The 20,323-nt window shown below is 41.3% G+C and overlaps 1 protein-coding gene across 24 annotated transcripts in view; it reads right to left on the reverse strand.

Moving 5' to 3' along the window:
• Positions 1 to 1,546: 1,546 nt before the first annotated feature.
• The window catches only part of LDB3 (LIM domain binding 3), a 214,824-nt gene continuing 196,047 nt past the window's right edge, over positions 1,547 to 20,323 (reverse strand). For 8 of the 24 annotated variants that reach the window (XM_034777380.1, XM_034777379.1, XM_034777378.1 and 5 more), the window contains 3 exons: positions 16,298 to 16,418; positions 14,391 to 14,506; positions 11,967 to 12,662 (listed from right to left, as the gene is read on the reverse strand). In XM_034777380.1, the coding sequence (XP_034633271.1) occupies positions 12,573 to 12,662; positions 14,391 to 14,506; positions 16,298 to 16,418 (327 nt within the window). In that variant the 3' untranslated portion in view covers positions 11,967 to 12,572. Of the gene's footprint in view, positions 7,138 to 11,965; positions 12,663 to 14,390; positions 14,507 to 16,297; positions 16,419 to 20,323 lie in introns of those variants that run through there. The other 16 variants (XM_034777367.1, XM_034777366.1, XM_034777372.1 and 13 more) reach the window with 6 other exon arrangements.

Below are 20,323 nucleotides of genomic sequence, written 5' to 3' on the forward strand. Positions count from 1 at the left end.
AGATATGCACCAGCAGAGCTTGCTGGCCATGTAGTGGAGTAAGCTGTACCCCCACAAAAGAGTAGAGTGGTGGGAGCATTGCCCCTGTGTGCCCAGAGCCTCTGGGAGGCATTTTGCCTCCCTGTAGCAGAAAATCTCCCATTACTATCCCTTAGTGAGTGTAGCTCCATGGTGTCCTTTGCTATGGGCTATGCCTAACTGGCACCATCTAGCCCTGTTTGGCTCTGTTCTCTACCACCACGTAAGTCATGCATCAAATGACTTATAGGTAAGGAAAAACATTTATGAACTCAGCTGGTACTAAGGCTTCACTCAAGTATTCCTCTGATACCAACAGTTGTTAGTTTCAGGTTCACAGAATTAGTGGTATGTTCTTTCTTCAGTAATAAAATGCACTTGCATTATTGTAGATTCTTTGTATGCACTGAGGGGAGAATAAACTCTTTACAACTGTACTCCAGCACTAATTTTAAAGTAGGTGGTCTTCTGAATTATTACCACTTTATTAAGGAGATGCTCTACAAATCTGTTTTAATTAAGTTAGCTCCTTTTCCTGGTGAAAAAAATAGGTAAGGGGTTTGTAGCTGTGTGTAGTGAGTGCAGTTATGCTTGGGACTGTTTTTTGCTATGTGTAGTATTTCTACATAAGTTGAACCAAAATTGTTTCTTTTATGAATATATTGTCTTGCAAATTACATATTTTTATTAATGTAACACGAAGGCACAATTTTCAAGGAAAATATGTTTGTCTATCAACTGAGCTAATAAAATTCAAAGATTAACATATAGTAAATCCAAATTTAGAGAAACAGTGATTGTATAATCATAGCCTCACCCACTGTTCTACAGATCATACTTAAAATACTACATATTATAATGATAATGAGCATGTAGTTAACCATACAGCATTACGTTAAATCCAAAGTAACTCGCTTGAACTCAATGGGAGTTGTTTTGGGTTTACAATCAGTAAAAACCAGAGCAAAATTTGACCTAGAATGAGTAAACTTTTAACTGCCTAAGATCTGTTTCTGATTGCACATTCACATCACCTCTTGTTCGGTACCCGTAAGTCTCTTGTAGAAGGTTGCATACTCCTTGAGTCCATCAGCAAAACATATTAAAGCCCCATCTACTGTTGCTGACAATAGTAAATCTTCATTCTTGTAAGCCTCTTTTACACCAAGAAAGTCACTTGTTGCTGACTATGTTTGTCAGTAACAGGTCTCCCTGAACCAACGTTAAAAATGGTTTAATTGGTACTGTGCAAGGGCCAGAAGAATTTTTCAGCACCAGTTACAAAAAGTGTGGTCTCTTGTCATGATATATATGCTGAAAATGGCTGTATCCTCAACTGCTCTAGCAGTAAAATTGTTTTTAACTCTGGTTCTGGGTGACCTGTTGCTGACAACCATGGTGAGCAATAGGTGAGTTACCTAGTGTAGAAAGATTTAAGAAGATAGAGGCTTACTAGATTGAAAAGATGTAAACTTCAGACATGCAATTTGTTGCATGCTTGTTGGAATGAAACAGATCAGAGTCCAGGTGAAGCACAGAATTTTTAATGAATCAAGCCCTTAAATGTTATTTGATCTTTATCAATGTAAACATATCCTTAACCACAAATGTATTACTACAGTTATATATGCACCTAAGTGATCTGACCATCTCTTTTTTCATACATGTAGAAGTACAGTACATAGTGCATGCAAATCCTTCGCATATTCCAAGAGATTTATAGTTCTTCACAAATTGCTCTCTCTAGTGCTGGGAAATCATTTGCTGTCATGCATTCTACAACATGCACTCTATAATATTACCAAAAATAGTACAAACAAAATGGTACAGCTCAACTGCATTTAAAAAAAAGAAAAGTGACAATGCTTGCAGTTCAGCCAAGTAATTTTTAGGAGAAATACAATAGTCATGTTGTGCATTTGAAATGGATAATAAAAAATTATTTAAGGCAAAAAAATATAACCTTATTCTCTCAGGCTTTCAATCCAACACATGCACCTGCACACACTTGGAAATGAAATCTGAACAAGTTCAAAAGACACACGACTAAGATCCAAATCCTGCAATCCTTATTTGGGAGTAAATCCTGACTGATGGTGAGTATTTGCAATTTCCATTGCCTTCAACGAGAGTTGACAGGTTCTCAGCACTTCTCAGGATTTGGCCTTCAATTCTTACTGAGGTAAAACTCCCACTGAAGTTCAAAGAAATTTTGCCTGATTAAAGGATGCAGGATTTGGCCCTAAGAGAACAGTATTAATAATGTTAACAATAGTATTAACATTCCATAACAAATTCAAAAACTTATACTAGAAATTACATTCAGAGAACAACAAAAATCTCAAGGCAGTTGAGCAATTTTCAACACACATTCTCAGAACCTTAAACAATAGTGGCTGTTGCATGTATGGCCATCAGGAAACACAGCTGTGCTTCTTTCTGTAACAATTAATTACTTCCGCTGTATATAAAATTGAAAGTATTGGGTACTCTGGTGCGGAAAAAGGATATCCTGATACACTACTCCTATTTCCTTACTAAAGGCTTTTACTGAACCTTTCACCATTAATTCATTTACAGTGAATTATCCTGTGATGAAAAAGGAAAGGCCAAAATGGATGGCTAACTATCATCTCAAAAAGCTATTTTCTTTTGCATTTTTGTCTCTCATATTTCTATTTCTATTTGACTATTTCCCCAGGATGCCTTCTCTAATGGCAGGTGTTCCATTTTAAGTTCCTGGAACTTAGCATAATTCATAGTATAGAACTGGCCGAAGAGGCAGTGTTTCTTTGGAACACTGGCACTTCACTAGGCATATGATACATGCAGGGCAATGGAGAATCACTGTACATACTCTTTGCCCCTTATGTTATATTATTAGACAATACTGACACTACTAAAAATAATCTGAAATGTTTATTAAACTAAGAGATACAATATCTGTTGTAATTCCAAAATCAGTAATAGTGTGAATTTTCTGCCCTTACACTGAACAGTACTGATCAGAGTAGCTGAATTGAGCTTAATGGAATCCATGGGTGTTTGTTTGTTTTAACCTGCCAAGACTTTGGTTCAGGCTTGTGTGTGTCTCCTTAAGGAGCTAATAGGGTATCACTTTTAAAGAGCAGGAACCTTAATTTGTTAGTCTGCAGTAGGTACATCTGATAGTATTAGCTGTTGCAAGCAAAACCTGAACTCAGGTGCTGGCAGATAAATGAGGAAGCTATTTTAAAATATTTTGTTTAAAAATATTTTCATATAAGCTCATGTATTTTCTAAACTATTTAGGATCATACATAGTTGTTTGTATTTGTTTATTAAAGATAATTTCAGTTTCCTTTTAAGGGATTCCTCACATTTTTAATCAGAACAAGTTGGACAGCCTGCTTTAAGGGTCTTCTCTGGTAAGATATATTTTAATGAGTATTAAAATGTAACAAATATAACTACATTTGTAGGAAATACAAGAGGTAAAAATGTTTGTTTTTTAGATAAATCATGCCAAGGGTACTCTCATATGAGTAAATATTATTATTCAGTACTTGCATAGCCACTTTTCCACTTCAGAGTTCTTTTCTATCATTCACTTGCTAATACTTTTTATTAATAGTGCGCAAAGTAAGCAGTATTATCCCCATTTTACAGATAGGAAAATACACACCATCAGATTAAGTGATCTAAGGCCACACAATGAGGGCAGAGCCAAGACTATATAACTAAGGTAGACTCTCACTTCCAGTTCCATGCTCAGACCACTAGGTATCTCTGCTTTTTCAAGGGACTTGAACCTGCACTCCTGACTCATCAAAATTTTCCACTGAATACAATGGAAGTTTCCCCTGAGTATGGCATGCCAGATAGGGCCTTGTGCTCACTGATGAAGTTTACACAATAAAATACTTCCTGAGAATAGAAAAAATGCCTCGTGAAAATAATGATGGTGAAATAATATTCCTACCTTTTGTTATTATAAGAAAACGTTTTTTATTCCTAAGGTAATATTTTACATATATAGCCAAATCTTTAAAAGTATGCCCCTCCTTTTGCTCCTACAATTATTTTGCAGCCACAAATATATAAAAAGTCACTACATCATAAACCACAAATCTCTACCTACCTGACCACAGGTACAAATCAGGTAGTTAAAGGTTTGTGTACTCAGATTTCCACATGTAATTAATTCTGAGTGCAAAAATGCATGCTCAAATTTTGCATGCATAAACTGCATCCCCCATAAAGGAGTCCATGCCTCAGTTCTGAATATTTCTCCTGTAGTACACATATGCCTACCTTACATATACACCGGACCCTTGCTAGAACGCGTGTCTATCTAGTGCAAATTCGCATATAACGTGGTCGCGGCCATGGATCCCAAATTTAATTACTTTAATTGCAATTCATTTTAACATGGTCCCCATGTTAATGCGGTACCGCGCCTGGATCCCAAATCCCGCATTCTAATGAGGGTCCGTTGTATATGCATGTGCACACTTACGTTAAACAAATAATATCCTTTAAGATTTCTTTAAACTAAACTAATTCTTAATCATAAAGAATATTATTTTCCAATTAACATATGTTCAGACGATAATATTGTTGAAGCCCACTAAATAATCTTTTCCCCTTATACAGACTCTTTGCTCTTCTGAACTGTAATTTTTTTCAACTGCCTTGGAAGTAACAGATATTGCATTGTGTTCTTTTCCCCCACTCTACCCTTTAAAAAAAGAAAAAAAAAAACTTTCTTGAGTCTTAAAAATCCAGAATAAGCTATTTAATACACTACAACAACCGAAAACTTTAAAAAGGATAGCCAATTGCGTGGACTTTTTATAACAGGCAATATTCATTCCACATATATTCTTCGATGAACCATCCCCTTTGTTCAAACTGACACCTCCTTTCTACCCCTAGCTCCTTAAAAAAGTATTTATCAGTTTAGCTAAAGTAATTCAATTGTTTTTTTTCCTCAATGGCTTCCACAAAAGCATGCACTTAGTAAAAGAAAAAATGATTCCATACTTTGTTTCTATTAATCAAAAAGAATCTGAATTTTGAAAGTGAGTGAGCTTTTTAAAGTAATTAAACTGGAAAACGCCTTTCCTGGTGGGGGAAAAATAAGGTAGAATTATAAGTCAAATATTTAATTTCAAATTAATAATGATTCTTTTTTCTGCAGATGAATCAATTTCTTCCTGAAAATTAAAATCTGTGGAAATTTGAAAGAATCTTTTCTCTTTATGAAGGCATTTTTTATTTCTGGTTGTCATTACTACCTAAAAAAGTCTGCAGGCCAATCTGAAAGTCATTACTTGGGCAAAACTACTATGGATATTAAGAGGAGTTTTGTCAGAGGAAGGACTGAGGGCCACATTCTTTCCTCTGCAACACAATATAGAGGAAAGCAAAATGTCCCAGAGAAGATCCCAAAAGGGTAATGAGGGTATAGCAATGGCTTTCCTACATGCTTCCCTAGTCCCTCACGCCATGGAGGCCCCACCACTTCACAGGGCCCTGAGGTTCATCCAATGAAGAGTTGGGGAGCAGCCAATCTTTGTGGCATGTTTTTCCTTGGGTTCAGACAAATGTCCAATTGGAGCAATACACCTGGAAAATCCCTCAGAGGAAGATTTTGCAGAGCATGAGCTGACAACACAGCTCCTGCTGTTACATGTAGTATAGCTCCATACACAGAATCCTGTCCTGTGCAGGTGGTCTGAGATCCTTGCAGCTCAATGGACACATACTCCTTTTACGGGGCTAAACCCATGCAAGAGAAAGATGAGGAGTCCCTCTGTCAACAAAATAGTAAGGCAGTCTTCAGGATTGAGCCGTACATGTGACATTTATTACTACAAAAAGTTGGGGGAAATAATGTTAGAATTCTTCACAATTTAGTCTGTAATGCAACAACTTTGTTAGTGTATCTAACGCTCTCTCTCAGTCCTTCCTCAGAGAAGTGAGGATTTCACCTTTATAGATGTCTAAAGACATGCCTTATAGGCTTAAAGCAGGGAATTTCTGTCTAACTCTAATCTCAATCTCAGCCATAGCTCTCTGCTTTGGCCAGGAGAACAAAGCATTTCATTGTGTATCCAAGGATGGCTGGCAGCAATTTTTTCACAACTCCTCTTTTTCTTTCTTAGTTAGTCACTAGTGACTCTGGTTGAGTTAAAGGTTTATGATTTACAAAGAAAACCCCCAGACTTGAAACTACAGACCATCTTTAGAGCAGACAAGGCACAATTTCTCTTCCATTAAGAATCAATTAATGCAAAGGGGAAAAGATCAAGATAGAAATAATTAAACAATGATTCAGATATAAAGGTAAATTGTGTAACTTCTGCTCATTCTGTAGACTCATTTTTCCAGTAAATTTTAATCTCAGTTAAACGATCTCTAATTTTTTTCCACACATAAGTTGTAAACAGTTATGGCTGCAAAATAAAATTAAAGTGTATGGAGCTTCACTTCCTGGTGTGGAACTCATTCATGCCATTTAAAGCAGGCTGTCTCTTTACTGTTTTATATATACGTTTTAATCAAGTTTAATGATTAGCTATAGCTATGTCATTTTAAAACTGTGCATTTTGAGGGCGGGGTAATAATGTGCAAAAAAGCCTGTTTTAGTCAACCACAATATTATCTGAAGATTTATTTCTTATTTGCTAGTCTATCATGGCAGTAGAGTTAAATCAGATGGGTTAGATCTTTTTTAATATTCTTAAAAACCATTTCTGGTTAGAAACAAAAGAATAAAAACCTGCCTAGTTGGGGCCAAACTTTGCCCTCAATTACACCAATGTAAATCAGTTCAGACCTTTGTAACTGAGGACAAAGTTTGCCTTTTGCTTATCAGGTTATTTTAAGTAATATCTGTTGACATAATAAGGCCTGTAAATTTACAAGTCTTTCCCAGTTACAACTTCTAGGCACTACATCTTTTGAATGTATTCACACTTGTTTGTTTACACAGTGCAATTTACTTACCAGCATGTTCAGTGTTGCTATACAGCAGGGGTAGGCAACCTATGGCACGCGTGCCGAAGGCGGCACACGAGCTGATTTTCAGTGGAACTCACACTGCCCGGGTCCTGGCCACCGGTCAGGGAGGCTCTGCATTTTAATTTAATTTTAAAGGAAACTTCTTAAACATTTTAAAAACCTTATTTACTTTACATACAACAATAGTTTAGTTATATATTATAGACTTATAGAAAGAGACCTTCCAAAAACGTTAACATGTATGACTGGCACGCAAAACCTTAAATTAGAGTAATAAATGAAGACTCGGCACACCACTTCTGAAAGGTTGCCAACCCCTGCTATACAGCAATGTAAGGCTGAACCAATCAATTTTTTTTAATCTTAAGGCTCTGATGTAGAAAATATACATTTGTTTATGTCTCCTAACTAGTATTTCTTGTCTGAAAGTTGTCAACTGCTGAAAAACCATATCAATAAATATATCCAAAACATAAAGCTCTAAATGTATTTGCACATCCCTTTTATTGCTAGAATATTGGCACAGATAATCCATGCAAGATATGCTCACTCACACCTCAAAAACCACACTATAATCTGTTTCTGAACTAAAAACTAGAGATTTAAAAAAAATCTAAAACCAAGGGCACTTGTGGTGTAAAGTCAACATTTCAGTACATTATAAAAGCTAGACTCCTAGCATGATCACTGCAGGCATTAAATCACTCAGTTGCAAATGTAACCATTTATAAATACTAAACAAATTAATGTCTACTACCAGGAGACAAGTATTGCAAATAAACATTATACTGTCCAGCATTAGACACTAATAAGTGTGTTTAGTGCTGTCGACATTCACATTATTAAATATAAAAAGAAATAACCTTAAATAAAACATTTCACCCATGTTACTGACCACTGAAGGACCAAACTTAAATGATTTTTCTTATTTTGGTTGAATTTCTTTCTGTCTGTGTGAATCTGATGAACCAAAAAACTAACCGTTACTTTAAGAAGTTGAGAGAAAATTTCAACAGTTACAGTGAAGTTTTCTTCTGAAGTGTTTAATTTACTTTCTGTGCTGCAATTAAATATAAAAAGAAAAAACAACATAAAAAGTCTTAAGCTTATTTTTTGAACTTTCAGCTGCATAGAGATTAAAGACTATTTTTAATTAGATTTAAGATGGGGTCTTTTGCAAATCTTTTGATAAGATATATCTCTTGTATAGTCTTATCATTTGGCCATTCAGAGGTACAGTATTTTTGTTTTCTAGGCAAAGTTCCTCATATGAATTAGAATGAAAAGATTACTTTAGGAAGTTTTATGACTTAATCCCAGATAATTGTTAAAAGACATAAACAGTAATACACATTATTCAGCTTGAAAATTATGTTTTTCTGCAGCAGTTACTGTAGTGATATATAATGTAAGAGTCCTATTCTAAGTTATGCATATGTATCTTTTTTGTCCTAGGAGTGTGTTCTGCATCGCAAAACACTTAAGTTGATTACATAGTATTTTACACAAAAGAGATTCAAAATAGTACACTGCCATGCACAGCTTCTGGTTGAGGTTTGTGCAAAAAGGATGTCTAAATATAGATTTCAAGTGTGGGTAACTGGATTCCTTATTTTTGGATCATATTAGGAAGCAATGTAGGTCAAAATAGGAAATGTATTGTATGCTACTACTTAGGCTGGTCTCTACCTAAAACAGGTTAACCTTGCTATATCACTCAGGGCTGTGAAAAATGTTACGCCCTGTGTGACATTAGGTCAACCAAACCTTCACTGTAGCTGCAGCTAGGTCAACGGAAGGTTCTTCTGTTGACCTAGCTACCATCTCTCAAAAGGGTGGATTTACTACAGTGATGGAAAACCCCCTTCCATTGCTAAAGTAAGTGTCTATACTACAGCAGTATAGCTGCAGCGCACTGCAGCTGTAGCGCTTGTAGTGTAGACATAATCCTAGATGCTAACCCCTGCCAGCAGGCAATACACAAAAACCACCTGACAGAGCTGCTGCAATGTTGTCTATCCATGGTGTATCATAGATCCTGCTACTAATTCTACTGCTAAGTAATAAAGAATGATAAACACTATCATTTGTTGAATGGCACTAGAGTCTTGAAAGGTCTTGAAATTTTTGAAAAGCAACAATGGTAGATAGAAGAACACTGCATCAGTGTCTAGGGAACAGAAATCAAATATGAATGGAAAATGAGGTGTGTGGTTTTTTTTCAATTAATTGTAACTTATCCTGTTGGAGAGTGCAATAAGCCAGATCCTTGGCAGGAGTAGTCAGTGGTGTTATGCTGATTTAAACCAGCTGAGGATCAGGCCAATAAATGGAAAAAGAATTGCCTACTATAGAAAAAAATATTTGTACCTAATATGCTGGCAAAACTGTTTAAGAATACACTTCATCCATGTAAAAATCTGACCCTTGTGAAAATGCTAAGATCTGTGAAAACAAGGTTCTCTATGGCATAAATACAGGTCACACAACTCAGGGCGGCCAGAGGACAGTTTTAACTTAGGCACTATTTTTTTTCAGGATATATAAGGATAGTTAGCATCGACAATATGAAACTTGCATACCAGAGATAAAAGTTCCTTTTATTTTGACCCTCCCACCACCAACTGGATATGCTCTTCATCCTCTAAGAAAATATGGCATGTTTCCTAAAATGGGCATAGAATTTTAGGAGGGAAAAGACAGCCACCAAATGATCCACTTTTATATTTAGACTGTGCAAAAATCCAAGACACACTAGGGTGCTGGTGGCATTAAAATAGGGCCCATACATTACATCATTAGGTATCTGGAGCCTGAGAAATATTGACTTAACATTGTCAATACTGTATGCTGTCAATCACTATACAATCAGAATGCTCACTCAAAAATAAATAGCTGAAAACTTGAAGAGTGATGGAACTTTCTGTCCTTAAGTATGATTATCTTTCGCTGCTGAGTAGCAATAAACTACTGTCTCACATACAAAACTATCGCTGATATTTAAATTTTAAAATCCAAAGCTAATGTCAATACTATAAATAGTTGCTGCCTTTCACAACAATATATAAGCTTTTATAAATACTTGCAAGAACGTGTCAGATGATTTTAAAATACTAGAACAGGTGATATATTAACTCTGTCTTATGTGTGAGAGCCTATGTACACCTCTACCCCGATATAACGCGACCCGATATAACACGAATTCGGATATAACGTGGTAAAGCAGTGCTCTGGGGGGGAGAGGGGACGGGGTTGCGCACTCCGGTGGAGCAAAGCAAGTTCGATATAACGCGGTTTCACCTATAACATGGTAAGATTTTTTGGCTCCCGAGGACAGCATTATATCGGGGTAGAGGTGTATCTTCTTACAGCAGCAACCACAACCACACTTGGGATGTGTTGCATTTACAGAAAATAATCACAGTAATAAGAGCATGTGCCTGTGATTTGGTGCTGCTCTGTGAAATGTTTTATCAGTCTTCACTAACATTAATAGGAAGAAAAAAGGGTGCCCCTTTCCCAAGGATTTAGGATTGAGTAGAGAACCTTCCCAGGCTATTTGCCACTCCTACCCTTCCTAGCTATGCTAAATGGAGGCTGGGTCTGCAGTGTTAAACAAATAGTAACTAGATGTTTTCCATTCACAGGACAAATGGAAAGATGAATCAGCTTTGACTAGAAACACAACATGGATCCTCTCCAACCACCCCCTACCCATTCCCTATAAGAGAAATTTAGAGAAAGCCAGTTCCCCTTTTCCACTCTGATTAGAAAGTGAAATAACCCATTGTGCATACACAAGGCCACATGCACTGATCAAGGTTTAACTGGGGGTGGGTGGAGGGACTTAGCGTCATCGAATTTTTATTCTGATTCCCAAACTTTCAGTCACTCATTGTCTCCTTCTTAGCATGGTAGTTCTATTAGAATTCAAGACAAACTTCTTGTTTGGGAAAGCCTATGGCAGCAGTTCTCAACCAGGGGGGTGAGGCCCGCTGAGGGGCCATGAGCAGGTTTCAGGGGGTCTTCCAAGAAGGGCTGGCATTAGACTCACTGGGGCCCAGGGCAGAAAGCCGAAGCCTCGCTGCTTCAAGCCCCACCACTCTGGGCTGAAGCTGAATCTTGAGCAATCTTAATATTTTCTTCATGGGGCCACCTCTGGCATTCAGCCCCAGGCAACTGCCCTGCTTGCTACTCCCTAATGCCGGCCCTGGCTTTTATATACAGAAAAACTGCTGTTGTGGCACAGATGGGTTGTGGAGTTTTTATAGCATGTTGGGTGGAGAAGGCCTCAGAAAGGAAAAGGTTGAGAACCCCTGGCCTATGGGATGTCTCTAGTTCAGGGATCGGCAACATTTGGCACGCGGCTCACCAGGGTAAGCACCCGAGCAGGCCGGGCCAGTTTATTTACCTGCTGACGCGGCAGGTTCGGCCGATCGCGGCCCCCATTGGCCGCGGTTCGCTGTCCCGGGCCAATGGGGGTGGCAGGAAGCAGCGCANTTATTCCATTATTTATGTCATGGTGCTATATCCAAGCATCAATTTTTTGAATGAACTAGAACAGGGGTCGGCAACGGTTGGCACACGGCTCGCCAGGGTAAGCACCCTCGCGGGCCGGGCCAGTTTATTTACCTGCTGACGTGGCAGGTTTGGCCGATCGCGGCCCCCACTGGCCGCGGTTCGCCGTCCCGGGCCAATGGGGGCGTCAGGAAGCCCCGGCCAGCACATCCCTCACCTGCGCCGCTTCCTGCCACCCCCATTGGCCCGGGACAGCGAACCGCGGCCAATGGGGGCCGCAGGAAGCAGCGCAGGTGAGGGATGTGCTGGCCGGGGCTTCCTGACGCCCCCATTGGCCCGGGACGGCGAACCGCGGCCAGTGGGGGCCGCGATCGGCCAAACCTGCCACGTCAGCAGGTAAATAAACTGGCCCGGCCCGCGAGGGTGCTTACCCTGGCGAGCCGTGTGCCAACCGTTGCCGACCCCTGTTCTAGTTCATTCAAAAAATTGATGCTTGGATATAGCACCATGACATAAATAATGGAATAATACTTCCTTTTTGGTGAGGAAATCCTGATCTACTTATCTTAATTTAAAAGCTATGATTCTATACATTATTTTACAATTAATATTTTGGCACTTAATATTTTCTTGTAACAAATTTCAAGAATTATTTTTAATTGTTTTTAAACACTAGTGTATGGTCTCAGCTCTAAGGCTGGTCTGGGTATTTTTATTACTTATTTTTACATAAAACATTTTTTAAAATTAATTTTAATCTCTTTAATTTTTGTTCTAACTTTTGCAGTAATATTTGACTCAGATTGACTAATTTGCCAATGAGTGTTCATTCAGCTTTCTGTATGGACCATGCAAAAAAATGCTCTGCAAATATAAAAGTGATTAAAGTTATACTTCAGAAGTGTTCAATAGCTTCCTAGCCTTCCTACCCTCCCCTCAATGAGAAATGTCAGTTGGGGTTATCCTTTTTGCAATTTCTCAGTTAGTTGCCAATTTTCTCACAGTGCCAGTAGCTTCCAGGTCTTCTTTTAGACATTGATGGCATGAGCATGTTTCTTGCACAGTGGCTTATCTTTCTTGGAGTAAAATGGCTGACCTTCCAAATTCACATGGCACACCTAAAATTAAAGATTAAACACAATCAGGAATCACATAGAGAAATGTAGCTATTAGTAACAGTTTTATTGCTCCTTAGTTTTTAAGGACTAGATTCTGATACGCTGACTCACAATGAGTAGCACCATACTCCATGAGAGTCCGATAAATTTCACTAGGACCACTTAAGGAGTTAGGCAGTGATCAGTATTAGGAGATATGGGCTTGCTACACTGGCAGTTAACAGCGCTGCAACTTTCTCGCTCCAGCGGGTGAAAAAACATCCCCCTGAGCGCAGCAAGTTGCAGCGTTTGAAAGCACCAGTGTAAACAGTGCCCCAGCGCATGCTCCCAGCGCTGGGAGCTACGCCCCTTGTTGAGGTGTGTTTTTTAGAGTGCTGGGAGAGCTGTCTCCCAGCACTGCGCTGTGACCACACAAGGCATGTTAAAGCGCGGCCATGGCAGTGCTTAGCATTGCCAGTGTAGACTAGAAGTGCTAACTACAGTAATGTGCTACTGCAGCTAGACAGAAAGCAATGCACATTAATAAGATTGGGATGAGCATGTTAGAAATGCAAAGACAGACTGACATGGATTTTTCTGTTTGGCTTTATATGCCAGAAAAACAATTAGGATAAACTGGGGTGGGACAGCTGTGAAAATTACATTAACAGAACAAAGGGATAGTGTCACCTCTACAAACATTTGGGTCTTGCCAACTAAAATAAATGGGTGAGAAACTACTTAAAAGTGCAAATGCACCAGAATAGGAAATATTCAGAGAAGGTGTCTTTTATAAGTGATTAAATATGTTTTTATGACAAAATGATGTTGAATCAAGAGAAAATAGCTACTGGATTGTGCAAGCAATAGTCTGTGTACTAACGCAAATGCATGTATCCACTTCAGACATTCCCAATTTCAGAAAAGGAGCATATTATATCACTGAAGTAAAAACAGCAGCCAGTAGGTTAATTTAACATTTGACACAAACAATCAATTCTATACTTCCTAAAGTTCATTAGAGAGGTGTACGGCCCCAAACGAATCAGTGAGGCTGTCGCTGTTCTTTCTGACCATGTCAATGTACTGTTTGTAGCTGATGAGAGGCTTGGAGTATTACTAATAGTTCTAGGGGAAATGGGTTAGTGGATGAGTGCAGGTGGGACACTCAGGGGTGACAAGTGCTGATTATTATATAGATTTTACCATCGTGTGTGTGTGTGTGTGTAATACGTATACACATGCACAAGAGCAGACACAATGACTCCTCTGACTAACATCTGTACTAATTACTATTTGTTTTTTCTGAACTGACTCCTTTCTGTGTGAAAATGCAAATTGCACAACTGTATAAACAGAACATTTGGTCACTATATTTCACACTATTCAATTTGGTGATAATATCATTGCCTGAGATTTATTTTAAATCCTGATTTACCACTTGGTGTGCAAATTTAGTTAAAAAGACTACCAAGCACTGCTCTCCCACACAGTTTCTGTAGACTCTTCCAAAAAGCACAAGTGTTTTCTTAGTGTTTCTGAGCATTAGCAATGTAGATCAAATTTAGCTATTCTGATGAAAACTGGGGGTGGGGGTGGGGGTTAGGAAAAGGAAAATAACCCCCATCTGCAATTAAAACCAATCAACTGCTTCCCACCACCACCACTAAACTGAATTCTTCCAGTATAATGTCACAAGTTCTAATAAGATTATAGAATAATAATGTAGATTTTAATGTAGATACCTACAGCACAAATAAAGCAGGTATCATGCCAAGTGTGTCCAAGGGCTTCAATGAATTTATCTCCTGCTTCAACAGGAAAATCACAGCCATGGCATTTTGTGCTGAACAAAGCAATGTAATCTAAAATAAAACAAAAGCAAACTTAGAACAAACGCTGAACACAAGCATATTACACCCAAAAGAATCAGAGATGTGCCTAGTAGTGATTCTTGGGATTATTTTTATTTAGAATTCTTTTCTACCTCCCACTCAAATTCTCCAAGGGTGAAATTTTTGAGCAGCTCCCCCCGCTCCTTCCTTTACTTCTTTAAACACAGAAATTCAATGCAAAAACCCACTTAATGTAGTATTATGGCTGTGAATATAAACACACACAATTCAGGAAATTCAAAGTTATGTTCCCCACAGGATTTGGAAATTAGCCATAGATAGATTGATTTATAATCACACACACACCAGAAAAATCATAAGCACAAAATGAATTTATACAACATACTATATGAGGACCAGGGGGATGACATGATGAGCACTGTGTAAGCACCACTTAGATTTCCCTGCCTGCTATGTATTTATATTTTCAGTTTAATGTTGGACTACCATAATTTTTGTATTAAATAGAAAATATAACAACATTGTATCCTTTGGTTAATGTATCCTAACTTTGAATATTGAAGTCAATCTGGAGTTACTGTATCTCAAAAAAGATACAGCAGAAATAGAAAAGGTGCAAGAGAGTCAAAAAAGTATTCAGGTTATTGGGGTTGTGGTTGAAAACTCCCATTTTAAGAGAGTACATATTGGGGTCCCAATCTAAGCCATTTTAGATTTATCCCCCCCTTAAATCGAGGACCTAGGAGGTACTCTTTGACCCTTCAGGAGTCTATTTCTCACTACCAGAGAGAGATGAGGCCAGGAATGCAGGACAGAGCAGAGACAGGGCATGTGGAGGGAAGGACCACTTCACAATTTAGTCTAGCCTTGATCCTGCCTCATAGCTCATTCACCTGGCTAGCTCCATTTATTTATCCACCTATCTGCCGGCCCATCACAACTTGTAGGGTGGACACTTGCAAATTCCTGGAATACTGGGCATTCCGGCATTTCTGGGAATAGTGTGGGCGTGTGTGCAAGAATAGGTGCCAACTCCATGGGTGCTGACTCAAACCCCCATGGAAAAAAAATGGGTACTCAGCACCCACTGGCCACAGTGGTTCCAGCCCCAGGGCTGGTAACCGATCAGCTGTTCGACAGGACTTCAGGGCTGGCCGCAGGTCAGCAAGCAGCTGGCAGGAGGCGCTTGGGGAAGGGTGAAGTGGAGTGGAGGGAGCAGTGCGGGGGAGTCTTGGGAGAAGGGACAGAGCGGGGGCAGGAAGAGACGGAGCAAGGGTGGGGCCTTGGGAAAAGGGACCAAGTGGGAATGGGGCCTCAGGGTGGAGCACGCATGGGGTAAAATCAAAGGTCAGCGCCTGTGTGTGCAAGGTCATGCCACAAAGAGGATGCCATTTTGAGGAGCACACCGCCCTGCCCCAGTGCACATGAGGTCACACTGACAGAAGTGGAGTGGCGCGCTCTCCATTACAGTGTTTCTCATCTGATAATGGACAAAACCATGTCCAGTTTTGTCTCAGTACCAGAGGGGGGGAAAACGCTACAAAAAGCAGGACTGTCCGGTTTAAAACCCAACAAACAGCCTGTCTAATCACAAGGAATCAAGGGAAGCTGTGGGAAAACACAGACTAGGAAACACTCGTATAGCTTGATGCCAGAGACAAACTACCAGACTAGATCGGCTATCGGCCTGATTTTGCTTGGCAATTGCCCTGTTTCTGTGGTTCTGCCAGATAACATGAAGGACACTAGTATTGAACAGTACTATCCAGTAAGATACAGTGGCTCTATTGTATGTTATACCTTTCTCACAGTAGGGCTCCCCATCCTCCATGTGGAAGAGGCTATTCCCAAACGGTTTCTTACAGGCAGCACAGACAAAGCAAGTCGTGTGCCAAGTCTGCCTTAGAGCATGCATCACTTCCTGAAAAACAAAAACAGCAAAATACCACATACACTAAGCCCACATACAGGAAAATATACAAAGCTGGGATACCCTGGGCTTCTCATTTTAAAATCAGCCAATTCTTTTGCCCAAGATAAACTCAACAACTCAAGGGATTTTTAAAATAAGGAAAAACAAACGTCAGTAGCAATGCTTACTCCTGTGGGAAAGCTCTGCCTCCATTCAGAGCATTGGAAACCTCCTAATATGATTTATAATCAAAACAAAACCACCAAATATCCAACAAACAAGAGCTCAATTCAGCCAGTTGACTGCATCAACACTACCCATGGCTCCCTCCTCACTGGGAAACCCTGCACAAAAGAAAGTTTTAATCTCTCTCCTGAGATTTAGCTTTATTAGCTTCAGTGAAGCTACACTGATTTACACCAACTGAGGATCTGGGCCAAAGTAGTTACCCAACAGATTGCATGATTTGTGACTTATTTAATGTAGTTGTTCTCAACCAGAGGTATGCGTACCCCTGGGGGTATGCAGAGGTCTTCCAGGGGGTACGTCAGCTCATCTAGATATTTGCCTAGTTTTACAACAGGCTACACAAAAAGCACTAGCAAAGTCAGTACAAACTAAAATTTCATACAGACAATGACATGTTTATACAGCTCTATATACTATACACTGCAATGTAAGTACAATATTTATATTCTAATTGATTTATTTCAAAATTATATGGTAAAAATGAGACAGTAAGCAATTTTTCACTAAGGCCTTGTCTACACTACGAGAGTAGTTCGATTTTACTTAAATCGAATATTTGGAATCGATATTGCAAAGTCGAACGTGTGTGTCCACACTAAGGACAGTAATTCGACTTTGTGAGTCCACACTAACGGGGAAAGCGTCGACATTGGAAGCGGTGCACTGAGGGCAGCTATCCCACAGTTCCCGGAGTCCCCGCCGCCCATTGGAATTCTGGGTGGAGCCGCAAATGCCTTCTGGGTAAAAAAAAAAGGGGCCAGGGTGCTTTTGGGTAACTGTCGTCATCCGTCCATCACTCCCGCCCTCCCTCCCTCCCTGAAAGCGCCGGCGGGAAATCATTTCGCGCACTTTTCCAGTCATTGACAGCGCGGACGCCACAGCACTGTGAGCATGGAGCCCGCTGCAACCATCGCTGCAGTTGTGGCCGCTCTCAACGCCTCGCAGCTTATCATACAGGTTGCCCTGAGGCAGATGCAGAAAAGTCAGGCGAGGAGGCTACGTCAACGCGGTGATGGCCTGAAGTCTGAGAGTAGCACAGACCTCTCAGAAAGCAGGGGACCCAGCGCCGAGGACATCACGGTGGCAATGGGTCATGTTGATGCTGTGAAACGGCGATTCTGGGCACGGGAAACAAGCACTGAGTGGTGGGACCGCATAGTGCTGCAGGTCTGGGATGAATCACAGTGACTGCGAAACTTCCGCATGCGGAAGGGAACTTTCCTTGAACTTTGTGAGTTGCTGTCCCCTGCCCTGAAGCGCAATGACACCCGGATGCGAGCAGCCCTGACTGTCCAGAAGCGAGTGGCCATAGCCCTCTGGAAGCTTGCAACGCCTGACAGCTACCGGTCAGTCGCGAGCCAGTTTGGGGTGGGCAAATCTACCGTGGGGGTTGTTGTGATGCAAGTAGCCAAGGCAATCGTTGATGTACTGCTGCCAAAGGTAGTGACCCTGGGAAACTTGGAGGCGATCATAGATGGCTTCGCAGCGATGGGATTCCCAAACTGCGGTGGGGCCATAGATGGAACTCACATCCCTATCCTGGCACCGGACCACCAGGCCAGCCAGTACATTAACAGAAAGGGCTACTTTTCCATGGTGCTGCAAGCACTGGTGGACCACAGGGGACGTTTTACCAACATCAATGTCGGATGGCCGGGCAAGGTTCATGACGCTCGTGTTTTCAGGAACTCTGGTCTGTTTAGACGGCTGCAGCAAGGTATTTACTTCCCAGACCACAAAATAACTGTTGGGGATGTGGAGATGCCTATAGTCATCCTCGGGGACCCAGCCTACCCGCTAATGCCCTGGCTCATGAAGCCCTATACAGGTGCCCTGGACACTGAAAAAGAACTCTTCAACTACCGGCTGAGCAAGTGCAGAATGGTGGTGGAGTGTGCTTTTGGACGTCTCAAGGGGAGATGGAGAAGCTTGCTGACTCGCTGTGATCTCAGCGAAACCAATATCCCCATTGTTATAGCAGCTTGCTGTGTGCTCCACAATCTCTGTGAGAGCAAGGGGGAGACCTTTATGGCGGGGTGGGAGGTTGAGGAAATTAGCCTGGCTGCTGATTACTCACAGCCAGACAGCCGGGCGATTAGAAGAGACCAGCGGGAAGCGCTGTGCATCCGGGAGGCTTTGAAAGCAAAGTTCCTGAGTGAGCAGGGTAACCTGTGACTTTCTAATTTTGTGTACAGAGAAGCCTTCACCCCACTTCCAACACACGTTTCAAAATAAAAATAGTTCTACTTTGTTAAAGCACACCGTTTTCTTTAATACTGTTTTCGCGGGAATTTTTTAAAACTGGGACGCAGACTGTGGTGCGGAGCGGGTGTAGTGTAGTCGCGCGAATGCAGCTTCTAAACTGAAGGACTGACAGGCTCCGGTGCGGTGGGATGGTTCTTTCAACGGAGCCTGTCACCCCTCCTGATAGGGACTGTGTGTATGGGGGTACTATGTGACTTTGTGGCGGGGGGGGACGCTTACAGATCCCCTGCTGTGTGGCTCTGTGATCCTGCCTAAGGACCGCCGCTTCAGATCTCTAACTGCCCTCCCGTGCCACAAAGTCACAGAGCAACCCACCTCCCACCACATAACATGAAAAGAACCTCCCAGACTAACCAGGGTAAGTAGTCACTGCATCACTGCACTATGTATGTGCCCTGCTGCTGTGCCTGCCCCCGACTATGTACCCTGCCAAAGGTGACTGTCCTGTCCAATTACCAACCCCCTTTCCCCCCCCCCCTCCAAAAGAACATGATGGAAACAGTAGTTAACAGAAACATATTTTTTATTATCAACTACACATGGGACTGGGAAGTGAAACTTGGACGGGGGCTTGTGTCAGGCGGGAAGGAAAGAACTTGTCAAACTTTGGGGAATGAGAGCCTTCTGCTGCTCGAGCTCTCTGCAGGGGTGGAGTGAGAGTTAGCAGGGACTCTGCCGCCTCTCCTTCTGTGCACTTTGGGTGAAGGGAGTATGGGACTTGGTGGCGGGGGAGGGCGGTTAGAGATGGACTGCAGCGGGGCTCTGTCCTCCTGCCTCCGTTCCTGCAGAACATCCACAAGGCGCCGGAGCGTGTCCGTTTGCTCCCTCAGTAGTCCAAGCAGGGTTTGAGTCGCCTGCTGGTCTTCCTGACGCCACCTCTCCTCCCGATCCATGTTGGCTTGGTGCATTTGGGACAAGTTCTCCCGCCACTGGGTCTGCTGTGCTGCCTGGGCTCGGGAGCAGGCTATAAGCTCTGAGAACATGTCCTCCCGTGTCCTCTTCTTCTTATGCCTAATCCTCCCTAGCCTCTGGGAGTGTGATGACAGGCTAGGTTGTGAGACAGTCGCAGATGGGGCTGTGGGAATGGGAAAAAGGGAGTGAATTCCTCAGAAAGATAAATGTAGTTGTGAACAAAGAACATAGTCTTTCTCTGTGAACAGGACCATGCACAGCACCTATCACATGCGCACTCAGCACAAGGTCGAATTCTCGGCCTTCGCATTCAGTGTCTGGGGTTTTGCAGAGCACTTTTGAGAACCCTGTCAGGACAACGGAATTGCTCTTGCACGCAGACATGGTAAGCCGTAGATTCGTGGCAGCTTAAAACTTTAATATTAGCAATGGCCTCATTTCACATTGAAATCAATGTCGGTCCCTGCTGCCAGCAATCCGGCAAGCAG

The sequence above is a fragment of the Trachemys scripta genome, chromosome 7 (genome assembly GCF_013100865.1).
Source record: "Trachemys scripta elegans isolate TJP31775 chromosome 7, CAS_Tse_1.0, whole genome shotgun sequence".
Taxonomy (NCBI): Eukaryota; Metazoa; Chordata; order Testudines; family Emydidae; genus Trachemys; species Trachemys scripta.